At 44.4% G+C, this 13,249-nt stretch overlaps 1 protein-coding gene across 2 annotated transcripts in view; it reads left to right on the top strand.

The window, feature by feature from the left end:
• LOC5576891 overlaps window positions 1-13,249 on the top strand; it is a 68,944-nt gene that overhangs the window by 54,280 nt on the left and 1,415 nt on the right. For both annotated transcript variants that reach the window (XM_021847670.1, XM_021847665.1), the window contains 2 exons: window positions 12,538-12,863; window positions 12,923-13,247. In XM_021847670.1, the coding sequence (XP_021703362.1) occupies window positions 12,538-12,863; window positions 12,923-13,247 (651 nt within the window). The remainder of the gene's footprint in view (window positions 1-12,537; window positions 12,864-12,922; window positions 13,248-13,249) is intronic.

Genomic DNA, 13,249 nt, shown 5'->3' on the forward strand with positions numbered 1-13,249 from the left:
CAACTGCGCCAATGTCGTAACCGGCTTAAGCTAGTTCCGGCTTACAGAACTCTTCGTCGAAGTAGTGCTGCTGCAATTAATTGATGCCGACGGACAGAGGGCGATGCCACTCGCTTACTCATCCGTCGGACATCAAACCACCGCTTACCAAACCGGCTGCAGTGAGGGAAACTCTTAAAAACCTCACTGCTGTCCGGCTGAGGATGGCCGCTTGCTTGAAGCTCTTCCGCTTTGGTCCTGGTCCTGCTGCTGCTGCTACTACTGCACTGTTCTGCTTCCGTCAATCAACTGACTCGCACATGGACTGCGTGTCGGTTTTATATTATTTTTTTTCTTTGTTGTTGGTTCCTCCTTTACGGTATCGGGGAGGAAAACATTTTTTTTCTTTTTTTTTATTGTGGCGATCGTGTCAGTGAATAGCAATGGGTGATCTCATCAGTTTCGTCGATGATTTATGCTCTTCATATTTTCCCACTACTTTTTTATCGACTTCACTGCTATTGCTACAGGGGGGTATCGATGACCGGTTGCCTCCTAGCCTCATTGGCTAGTCGGTCGGCTTCGCTGTTGCCGCTGATACCTGCATGTCCAGGGATCCAGCAGAATCTGATCGACTTGGTCCTTGCTGTTCGCTCAATTTCCTGAATCCAGGGGTGCTTGGATTTACCCGCCTCCAGCGCTTGGAGGCAACTTGCCGAATCCGTAAGGATCACCAACTCTCTAGGTACATTTGGAATTGAGATTGCCATTTTTAAGGCGTAGGCTTCTGCGGAAAAGACACTACACTGCTCCGGTAAACTGTACAAACCAGCCAGACCTGTAGTATGCCAAGCAGCACCTACCGTGTTTTGGGACTTGGAACCATCGGTGTACACCACGGTCGATTGATGGAAGCGCGTCGAAAGCAGATGTTGCACAACCGGGCGGACTTTTTCCGTTGGGTCACCGGCTCTAATGCTCCTCTTAACATCCCAAACTATCGTCGGTTTTCGCGCATGCCACTCGCGGGCGCTCTGTCGTACAAGGTGGCTGACATTAGGAAGCGCTGTTCCCGTAAGTTCAACCAAACGGTCTGATATACGGCGGATAAGAGGAAGATTGTTGTTATCAGAACTTTTTGCTGCGATTCGAATGGCCGTCCGCGCTGTAGACTGTGCCGCCAGAAGGTCGAATGGTAAAGTACCCACTTCAGCCATGACTGAGTTGATTGGACTGGTCACGAACGCTCCGGAAGCATACCGGACCATTTTGTTGTACGCCGGGGCGAGTATCTGTAGAGATGCTGGTCCTCCTCGACTTACCAGTCCGATCCCGTAGATCAGCTTAGAGGTGACCAGTGCCGATCCAACCTGCAGCAGGGAAGAACGATTTCCACGGGGCAATTTGGCACCGATCATTTGCAGTATACGTAATCGCGACTCGCACGCTTTCTTTACCGTTGTGCAGTGGGGCTTAAATGTAAGTGTCCGATCCAGGGTAATGCCTAAGAACTCAGACGATTGGTCCTCGGAACGGCTGTTTGATCGATAGTTATCTCTTTTGCCGGTTCTCGACGCGCATTCGGACTGCAAAAGCAATTCGACTTTGTCGCAGATATACCGAAACCTACGCTCTTTGCCCACTTGTCAACCGCTTTCACAGCGGCCTGCAGTTTTCGGTGCAATCCTTCGGTTTTCGCTCCGCGTACAACGAGGAGAATGTCGTCAGCATATAAAAGAACTTCTACACCCGCCGGTATGGTTCGGAAGATGGGTTGCATCGCGACGAGGAACAGTGTTACGGATAACACGGAACCCTGTGGTACCCCATTCTCAAGCTGGTGTTGGGGGGACAAATGTCATCCTACAGACACCTGAAACGTCCGCTCAGAGAGAAAACTTTTAAGGATGTTTATCATTCGACCACGTATTCGCCATGACTTTAAAGTGCGAACAATCCCGTGCCGCCAGGTCGTATCATACGCCTTCGATAGATCTAAGGAGGCTATGAGGCAGTGTTCGTCGATATTTGGAAGCGATCTCTCCAGCTCGGCAAAGTAGGTGTCGGTGCCACGTCCTGTACGAAAGGCGTGCTGGCGCTTGTCAAGTCGACCGCTCGACTCTAATTCTGTAATTAAACGACGATTGATTATATGCTCGAAAAGCTTCGCCATGCAGCTGGTGAGCGATATTGGCCGGAAGGCAGCCGGTCCGGAATCCTGGCAGTTAGGTTTCGGGATGGGAACGACGATAGCATTCCGCCAGCTGGCAGGAAACTCGCCACTTCGCCAGATTCCATTGAAGACCTCAAGAAGCGTCATCTTCACAGACAGAGGGAGACGTTGAAGAAGAGCGTACCCTATAGAATCATCCCCTGTTGAGGAGCCTCGCCCTTTGTCGAGAGCCCTCAGAAGTTCGGCTAGGGTGATGTCGATGTTATACACATCGCCGGTGTTGGGCGAAAAATCCATGGACTCCCGTTCAGCTGACGATTTCGCCATCTGGAACGATGGAGGATAGCTTGAAGTCGCCGATCTCTCGCTGTAATACTTCGCCAGTTCTTCCGCTGCTTCTTCAGGATTGTCTGCAAATCCGTTCGACTTCTTAAGTACCACCGGTCGCTGTCGTCGGTTGCCACGCAATGCATTAACTGTATTCCACAGTTCGCTCGTCGTGCTGCTGGGTGATATTTTTGCCACGAAATCTTCCCACGATTGCTGCTTTGCTTGGGTGACCGCTTTTTTCGCCTCTGCTTTAGCTTCCTGGAATCTCGCCAATGCTTCGGGTTGATTTGGATCGCGCTGTTGAAGGCGTCGAAGGGATCGCAAACATTTTCTCCGCTGGCGAATTGCCGCTTTTACTTCAGGGCACCACCAAGGTACCGTTTTCGGTCCAACACGGCCACTGGAACGAGGGATAGACTTTTTCGCTGCTGCAATTATCTTCTCAGTGAAGCTTTCTACGTCCCACTCGACATCTGGGCGAATGGTTTCCGCTATGAGGCGTTCGTATAACGGCCAATCAGCTTGGTCGTACAGCCACTTCTGTCGTGTTGTTCGACGATTGGACCATCCGGGGATGCACACCGTTATCGGAAAGTGGTCGCTGTTGTGTGTGTCGGCCAAGGTCCGCCACGTGAACTTTCGCGCCAGACTCTCAGAACAGATGGACACTAGGGTGATTCATATTTTAAAAATGTTTTAAAGTCCAATCTCCCATATGCTCCTTACCATCCTTACCATAAAAATAGTGTTCTGTGAAATTTTCAGCTTTCTAGGTGGCGATTTAAAGGTGGCCCAAACGCAATATAGGTTTGTATGGAAATAACTATGGAGTTTTTTGAGAAATGTTCCAAACACGCTAGCACTGTAATGTAAGTAGAAACTTATCATACCATATTGAAAACTCATTCTTCAAACCCTAATGAAGGATGTTGCTGAAGAAACAAATCCCTTTTGAGATAATTTTGTTTGGGATTTTTGTACATGTTTTCAGGGCTATAATCCCATATTAAGCTAAATAATAGCAAACAAACTCATGAATATCTCTTCTGCTATCCTTTGGATTGAATTTCTCTCTTCAGCAAATTTCTTTACTATGGTTTGAAGAATTAGTTTTTTCTATGGGATAATAAGTTTGTACTAACATTTCAGTACTAGCGTGTTTGGAACATATCTCAAAATTTCTCCATAGTAATTTCCATATAAACCTACATTGTCTTTGGGCCACCTTTAAATCACCACCTAGAAAGCTGAAAATTTCACAGAACACTATTTTTATGGTAAGGATGGTAAGGAACATATGGGAGATTGGATTCTCAAACATTTTTGAATTTTGAACCGCCCTAATGGACACGTCAATTGCTGAGGTTTTACCCGTTGCCGGGTCGATACGAGTGGAGGAGCCGTCATTCAGGATCACCAGTTGTTTGTCCAACGTTGTTTCGGCAACGAATCGGCCAAGCGCGTTTGACTGGTGAGAGCCCCACGCGAGATGGTGCGCGTTGAAATCCCCGAGAAGAAGAACCGGACCCTCTAGATACTCCAACAGATCTCCCAATGCGGTCTGACAATGGACTGCACTCGGTGGGATGTACACCGAGACCACGGTCATTTGGATAGGTGCGAAGATGCGTGCAGCGACGAGGTGCAAGGTGGTGTCGATTTGTAAACGCTCGAAAGGTATGCCTTCCCGGATAGCAAGGCCTACACCATGTTGCCAGTAGTTAGCGTTCCTCGACTGTAGCAGCAACGTATAGTTGCTACCGACGAAGTCTGGCGGAACAACAGTCTGGTTCACCTTGGTCTCCTGCAAAGCTACAACACACGGTTCGAGGTAGGAGATGAGAAGCTTTAGCTCGCTGATGTTGGCGCGTAGACCACGGATATTCCAGTGGAGAGCGAAGCAGTACCCGGAACGGCTATCCGTGGTTGATCGTGTGGTGGATGACGAGGTTGATGTTCTTCGGATCGGTGGGTCTGTTGTGGGAGAAAGAGGGAGTGCGGTAACCTCTGACGACGAAAGAACCAAACTGTCACTTGCCTGTGGGACGCTTTGTCCCACAGTACCAGCTGCTGTCGAAACCATTACACTAGTTCTGCCAATACCGACAACAGCCGGCACTGGGGAAGCGCTTTGTGTAATGTTTCTGCGATGAACACTCGAAGGGCCTTCTCCGAGAGATGGTGGTGATGCGGTGTACCCTGAAAGATAATCAGGCGCAGCAGCAACCGTTTGCGATGGGAATTTAGATAGACTGACCTGTGGGACGTCTTGTCCCACAGTGCCAGCCATTGCCGAAACTACTACACGACTGCTTCCAGAAACACCGGCAATAGCCAGCACTGGGGAAAGACTTTGTGTAGTATCGTCGGTGTTCTCGTTGTTGGTTTCGATGCTGTTGCTTGATGTTGGTACAGAGTGAATGGTACCTCGGTGGTTCTGCAATATCGTGGTGTCGTGTGGGATTCCATCGGCTACGGAGGTGAACTCATCATCAACAGGTTGGGGTAAGACGTCCCGGATGACTCCTTCAGCCTGCCGTACTAGCGTCGGAAGAGGTACTACACTTTCCCTACTTCCGAACCGAAAAGTCTCGTTGTCCGTTATTGTGCGAGGGTCGTCGTTGTATTCCGAGCGTTGTTCGAAAGTGGGGTTATCGAAGACGCTGGTTAGGGGGTGTCTCCGATACCTCAGACTCTTCGCCGGAATACTCCATCTGAGTTAGGTCATGAGTAGTGGGTGCGGTCTTCTTCGGAGGCGGGCTGGTGTCTGGCGAGGTGGCTGATTTGTGGTAGACGAATTTTGAAGGTCTTCCGCGCTTTGTCTCCTGAACGGCCGGGGAGTTGTTTCTTGACCGTGTCATTGGACCAGCCGTCGACTGGACCACTCGTTGCTCTCGGCTGTGGCGGGGCTTCTCAACGACGACGGTTTCACTCACGTGGTGGGTTCTCTCTTGGTTCGATTGTTGTTTGACTTGCTTGATGAAAGCCATCATCTGCTCGATCCTTTCATCCTTCCGTTTACCTTCCTCGTGCAGCTTCGCTATCTCCTTATCCTTCGCCAACATAGCCACTTCCAACTCCTTCAGCTTTTTTTCAAAGACGTTCTGTTGTGCAGCTACCTGGGCGTAACTACCTCCTTGCTGTTCCACGCGTTTTCTGGCCTCCGGGAAACTCAAGTTTTCGTTCACTTTTAGTTTGATCACTTCCACTTCTTTCTTATACACCGAACATTGACGACTTGTTGAACGATGCTCACCTTTGCAGTTTCGGCACGACGGAGCTTCACTGCATTCTTCCCCATGGAAGTTCTGCGAGCAATTTGCACAGCGTTGTGGGCCAGGACAACGAACGCGAGTGTGACCGTAGCTGAAGCAGCCGTAGCACAACATTGGGTTAGGAAAATAGGGACGGGTGGGAACGCGTAGTAAGCCGACTTTCAGATATTCCGGATACGTTGTCTTACAGAAAGTAAGGATCAACGCCGGAGTATTCACCCTTCTGCCTCCTTCGTTACGGGTGATCCGTTGCACACGGATGACCTTCTCGCTAATCATTTCCTGTAGGATGTCTTTTTCCTCCATTTTCATCAAATCGATGCAGGAGATGACACACCTACTGACATTTAAATTCGGATGAGGGATAACTTCCACCTCGGTTCCGTCAATTAGCTTTGTTAGCTTAAGCAGCTTGGCGACTTGAGCTGGGTCTCGAACTCGCAGAGTGTATTTCGAACCCTGCGCTTCGGACTTCGCGCTCTCAATTGAACCACCTGCGCATGCCTCTACCGATTTTCCGGTAATGAACGGGTTGTTCGGAAGTGGAATTCCGTTCTTTCCGGACAGCTGGAGGAACGTCAACTCACCAAATTGGTTCGTTGGGTCCATATATTCCGGAAGTCTGCGTTTAACGGACCCACCTGGGTCGCCGCTACTAGCGGCCGCCATGTTTCCTCACGTCGGAACTTACTCCCACTGGCAACGGTCACCCGTTACCTACCCCAAATGAGCAAAAAAGATAAAAAGAGGAGAGATCCTACCTTCTTTACTCCTTCAACGTGGGAAAATAATCGGGCGTTCAGATAATTATGTGCCGCACTGTAAGCACACTCACACGATACGCACTGTAATTCGCTCAAGCTACCAATTATCCACTTTCAATAATTTCAAAAAACCCCCAAAACTTTTCCGCACTTTTTTTTTATTTTTTGAAACGACTGCCTTCTGGCACACCGTGTTCCACGTCCCACACTACTAAAACGTTGAATGAAATCAGCCGGGGAGCCGGCTGACGGCGATTTGTTTTGCCGTTCGAGGCACGTGGATTGCACTTGTTTTCGCCGTTTTCGGCCGTTTCACCACCGATTTCCACCAAACCTTCACTGCACAATTTGTCTTTATCACCGGAACAACCGATTCACACACGTTTTGTTCGCGGAAACCGCGGAAAACTTGGAAAATTCACCGAGTTAACTAGAGAGCGCACACGAAGAGATGCGGTCAACACGGTGTGTCCGATAAAAGTAATAATGCAGTTTGTTGTTAATAATGCTCAACTCTAGATTTTTCCAAAATCGATCATTCATTTCATTAGTATAATTTATAGTTACTATGTTTGTTATGTTGCCTCTACATTTGCTGTTAACAGATTGCTTGTTGGTTGACATCAATGTTCCTCATGGTGAACCACACTTTGTTAATATTGTAAACAGTAATTATGGTAACATCTGTTTGACTGAATTTCAAGCATGTTCAAGAGCCTTCTAAAATGCATAACATGAAGAAATTTAAATTCATTAACTCATTACGCGTGGTAAAGATGGACAAATTACACTACGGAACACGTTTTTGTCTCCAGCACCAAAATACCGCTATTCCCTTAATTAAGGGTTGCTGAATCCATTGCCGTTTTCAGAAATATCATAGCACGTCTAGTTTTTGAGATATTGACTGTTGAAAATGTAAAAAATGACTATTTCAGCCAACTTGCATGCAAGTTTGCCAGCTTGTAAGCTAATATATTGGCTTAATTTGCCACAGAATTCAAACTTTATGTGTATAACAATACTTATGATCAAAGTTGGTAATACTTTCGATGCGGAAAAGTTATTTTTTGATGGTTTAAAGAATTGTTGTATTTTGCCATATAGAAGAAACGAAGAATTTTGTATAGAGACTGCAAGCATGTTGAAAAAATCGGTTTAATCGAAATTTAATCGCGCAATTTCAATCAAATTATGTCTGAAATGAAAGTTCAAGTTCTATTTTGCATGTTTGGCGGATTAGATCACAAAAAAAAAATGATAAATCGTACCTTAAATTTCATGTAAACATGAATACAACCAGTGTTTTATACAACTTTGGCGACCTGTAGCTAAAAATTGTGACGTGCTGGAACATTTCTGATATTGGCACCAGATTCAGCAACCCCAAATCTACTAGAGACACATAATTTGATCCTTGAGACACGCAAAAATGTCATTTTTGTTACGCTGTGTTATGGGTGAAAATATGAAAAACAATCCACGAGCTCGGCTGGGATTAGAACCCAGGACTCTTGTATGCTGGACGAGCGCTTTACGGGCTCAGTAGCTTAGTTGGTAAAGCGCTCATCTAGCATACAAGAGTCCTGGGTTCAAATCCCAGCAGAGCATGTGAATTTTTTTCATAATTTCACCCATGATTTGTCCATCTTTACCACGCGTAATGAGTTAATTAATTTAATAACCATGCGGATTGGATTACCGAACAGCTCAATATAAGCGTCAATTTATTTTGAATTAAGTATTATTAACTACTACATCTTCAATCAAAATGTGTCATATTGAAATAAATGGAAGACTTTGTTTGTTTATGATCACTTTTTCAGTAGTAGGGTGCAGGCAGAGCTACTTGGGCACTTCCACGCAATTTTATTCTCATAAAATTTCTTCAAAATGCAATTTTATTCGCATGAAATTTCTTCAGGTATGATTGTGTAACTAATTTAATTCTGAGTGATTTGATTCAATCAGAAAAAAAACTGCTGATGGTTACTTAATGGATCCATTTTTGAGTGTTTTTATTTGTTTTTTGTTTTTTTTTTTATTTATGTGTAAAAGATCCCCATGATCTCCTGTTTTTGGATATAAATACTGTATCAACTACTGAATAAATAATGTATGTAATGTTATGTACTAAAATGAATTTAATTCGAAGATATTTATCCAATAATTATGAAAGAAATCGTTTTTAGGGGAATTGGGGCAAACATAGCCAAAAAACTATATGCTCCCACTATCTCCTATCAATGAGGCTAACGGCAATCGATCATTTAGATCAATATCGTTTACCCAAACTATCGCACATCGTTTGGAAATGTTTGGAATTTGTGATATAAGAAGGTAAATTATTCACAATATTTTGCATAGAGCATAAATAATGATCATACATATTATAAAAATTTTAATACAACTTATTTCTACAACCTATATTCATGATTATTAGACTATTTTAAAATTTATTTCAATATAAAAACACGTTGAAAAAATTTAAAACAAAAGTTCCTCTTCAAAAATATTTCATTGTACATTTGGCCCCATAATCCCCTAAATTTCCATCTTTTTATAACGTTCTCCGTGAAACATTGTTGAATTGACTAGAAATGATAGATTTCATGGGAAATAATCTCCACAATAAAATAGTTTTACTCAAAACAACATGAAAATCTAAAATTTTCAAGGAATTGGGGCAAAACGGGCGCCATAGCTTATCCCAGAGTGACCCCACATTCATGAAACTATCACCAATCGATTCCCGAGAAAATTTCCTTTCGAACTAGCTATAAAACTTATTTTTTATCATTCTATTGTGAAAGTTATCAATTTTTTCCACCTTTGGATTCGGATTTCCCCAATGTGCGGTGGTAGCTGAGTGAGATGAAACACGAACTCGAGTAGTCCGTGGTTCTTTTGCTGTTGGCGTTCGAGGATTGGGAGAGAGTCAAAGATTGAAGCACTCGGGACCGCTTGTGTATGAATGCAACAAAATCCTTGTTTGTTGGCCGCTGAGCGTCTGGTAACTGATTTTCCTATTCTTTTTTGTGACATGGGATCTAGTCTGCTGCTGAGAAATTCCACCAAAAACGAATTCCAATGATCATCCGTTTCTTCCAATTTGTCCAGCACACCAATGTGCTTTTCGAAAATATCGGCGAGATCCAAGAGTGCCGACGAAAACTCCTTCTTTTGTGGCGATATAGGTACATAGGAGAGCGGAGAAATGTTGCTTAATCAGGAAATTTTTGTTGTCGAAGCGTTGCTTCAAGAGATCCCAAGCAATGTTATAGTTCGTTGCCGTTCGTTGTCAATACTGCCTTCAGGTTTTGGAATTTTTGAATGGCGGAGAGTTGTTGATTTGAGGGGATGAGTGTACTGAACAAATCATGGAAATTTATCAACTCATCGAAATCTCCCTTGAACTCTGGGATTTTGAGTTCTGGGAGCCGAACGCCTAATGCGGGGGTAGATGGAGCAACAGAGGATGAGGTACTTGACGACGATGTAGACGGTGAGTTACTCAAAGCGAGCTTGGAGTCCAATGACCCTTTCAACCGATAATACATATCTTCAAAGGTCGCCTTTCCCTCAGAAAGTTCTTCGCTTAGCCCATATTCTAACTTAATTTCAGCTTGGACCTCATTAAATTCGGTCCAGAGCGTGTCCAGCTTTTGAAGCCGAAATTTTATTTGAACCTAATCCGTATCGGGATTATAATTTTCGTTAAAAGCCCCAATTAGCTTTGTAGAACCGAGAATGCCATTTCGGCGAATGATCAAACGTTTGCACTGTTTAGTGGCTGGACTACCTGGGTCCGATACATCCTCGTGGCCCGATGTCGCCATTTTGTCCGGTGGCAATAGAATGAGGTAGGAGTATAAAGGTTATTCACTCACCTGCTCTTTGTAGTGATACTACCCTGTGCTCACTTGGCTGACCTACCAGCACTGTATCGTCCGAAAATGGTCCAAATGGGGTCTAGAGCTGCCTTGAAGTGCGCTGAAGCTGCTAATGTCCATCCAAAGCCCCGAAATAGCGATGATTCTCCTCGAAATGTGGGATGACGGGAAAACTAAAACCCACGCTAACCTCCAAATAATTTGGACCAAATTAGCAATGTCGATGATCCGCAGCGGAAATTCCCGGGTTTCGGCACTAAAAATTATGTTGGGAAACTCACTGCGACCGAAAGAAAGAATGTAATAACGTAGACTATAGATTTCCTTCGAAATTCCAGATCACTATTCACTGCACTCGCGATCACACTGGCGGACTTCTCGGACGCGAAAGAAACGAACACGTGGAGCACTTGATTCAATCGTGTATTTCTCCTGATGGCCAAACACTAACTAGCTTCATGAACCTAAATTTACGATCTAGGTATAATGATCCAAGGATCTCCTTAGCGTAAAAATGAACGTGAGTGCCAACTATTGCGCTCAGAGAAAGAATTCCTAATTCGTCTTATTTTCTTTCAACTAATACACCACAATAAAGACTAATACAATTTTATGGTTTGCATTTGGGTTTACGATGAAGCTTTTAATAAACAAATAATTTTTAACAACTGCATTTCTCTTGATCATATCGTTTTTAGAACTTATGTGAGACATGATTCTTTGATAGTGTCATCCATAGTCATGTAAATCGTTGTTTCCAAAAGTTGAAAAATTTACGCTTGAACACAACTTAATTTTCGTTAAAACCTTATTGTTTATTAGCTCATGCATAGAAGGAAGAGAATCACCATCCATGCATTGAATATATTTCATCGATAAATGTTGATTCGAGCGTTTTACGAAGAGGGTAAACATCAATGCGATCAATTTTACCCCGCTGATCAATGTTACCCCGCATTACTGTTGAGCATGAGCATGAGCATGAGCATAGATGACCGTACAATTCGTAGTTGCTGCTCCATGATTGACCAGAACAATCCAAGTTGCACAGGGAATTTATGAATGGGACTTGGGATTAACTTACCATTCTTTAATGTGCACAAATCGAGAGCTCAAATTTTAAAAGTCAATAACGGCGCCGGCCACGTCCTTACGGTCACCGGGGAAAGAAAGGAATGTTAGTTAGAAAACCGTTGTTACTAGAGACCGAGTATACCTCTGCATCTCCACAGTTGTCATGGAAAGGATATTGGGTTAGTGGGATAAGGTAAAGATCTGGGAGTCACCAATGGTTGGTGATGCGATCCATGATATAATCACGTCTAATCGGATTCGCTATATAATTCGATAAACGCATTGTACCCCGAACAATTGTTTATCACTTGCTCACGCAAGAGCAAGCGACTCAATTAATAGATCAAACGCTACTAACGATCCGCGGCGCTTTTTCATTTCACCACTCGACCGACGCGTGACGTATTTGATCATGCCCTCGTCACCCGCTCCCGCAAGAGCAAGCGTCAAGGTCGAAAAATCAAACAGAACTAAACGATTGTGGCATTTTTTCACTTCACTCGACCGACGCGCGACATGTTTGATCCTGCCCTCGTTGCCCCCGCAGGAGCAAGCGTCAAGGTCGAAAGATCAAACAGAACTGTGTTACCCCGCATTACGGTACTGTTATTCAGAAACTGCAAAGCGATCCAGCGGATGGTGATCAACGTCGAAGGGCATGCGATTGCATCGAAATGTAACATGAAGCACCTGAAAGTGATTGTCGACGATCGGTTGAACTTCAACAGCCACGTGAGAATCATGCCATACTTATGTGGCAAGAGGCGTTCGCTCCTGGCCCGAAGAATGGGTCGTTTCGTTGCAGACGCGCCGCAGCCAAAGCGAAAGAAACAAGAAGCAATAAAAGAGCGCTGATGCACTTACAAGCCCCTGTCCTTCAAAACAATAAGGTGAAGCCTTCCTATAGGAATAGCTAAACGAAGTCCAAGCCTAACTTTGTATATATATATTTTACATTTGTTTGAAGGAATCTCACTTTTTTAACGAAGACACTTGCTTATTTATTTTGTGAAACGTGTTCGTTCATATGTAAAACCTTGTCTTTTCAGCTAAATCTTGTGCAAAGTCTGTGTGAACCCCCGTCCGCCATCAACAGCAGTTTGTCGAAGAATGCTCTTAAACTGTTACATTCTGGTCAGCTGGCAGACATGGAGTTCGAAGTCGTGGTTTCACCTACCGATTGTCAGAACGAAAACATAACTTTCGACTTTAGCCCAGATGATGCGCTGCTTCAGAATGATAGTGGAGCTGCGGTTTGTGGGACGCCCATTAAGAATCAGTCCCATATATTCAAAGCTCACAGAGTCATAGTTGCCGCCCGATGTGAATGGTTCAAGAAGGCTTTGCTGTCTGGAATGCAAGAAGATATTAATAGGTGAGTTATGATTACTTATGAGAGTGATGAACAATATAACAAGTAAATTATTATTTCAGGAAAATTGTCATTCACGATACTTCGCCTGTGATATTTCGAAGACTACTCCTATATCTGTATGGTGCACCAGTTGACAAGTCTGTTGGTGTTGATCAAATCTGTGAATTAATGCTGTTAGCTGATCGGTACTCGGTGGATAACTTAAAAGACATTTGTGAGAATACGCTGATCGCATCCATAGACGGTGACTCGGTTATCTACTTGTTTGGCATATCGGATCGCTTCAATGCATCTTCGTTGAAAGCAAGCTGCCTTTCGTATCTATCCCAGCACACTGAATTGACTAAGCTAGAGATATTCAATGAGCTTCCAGGGTATCTTCAGGT

The sequence above is a fragment of the Aedes aegypti genome, chromosome 1 (assembly GCF_002204515.2).
Source record: "Aedes aegypti strain LVP_AGWG chromosome 1, AaegL5.0 Primary Assembly, whole genome shotgun sequence".
In the NCBI taxonomy this organism is placed as follows: Eukaryota; Metazoa; Arthropoda; class Insecta; order Diptera; family Culicidae; genus Aedes; species Aedes aegypti.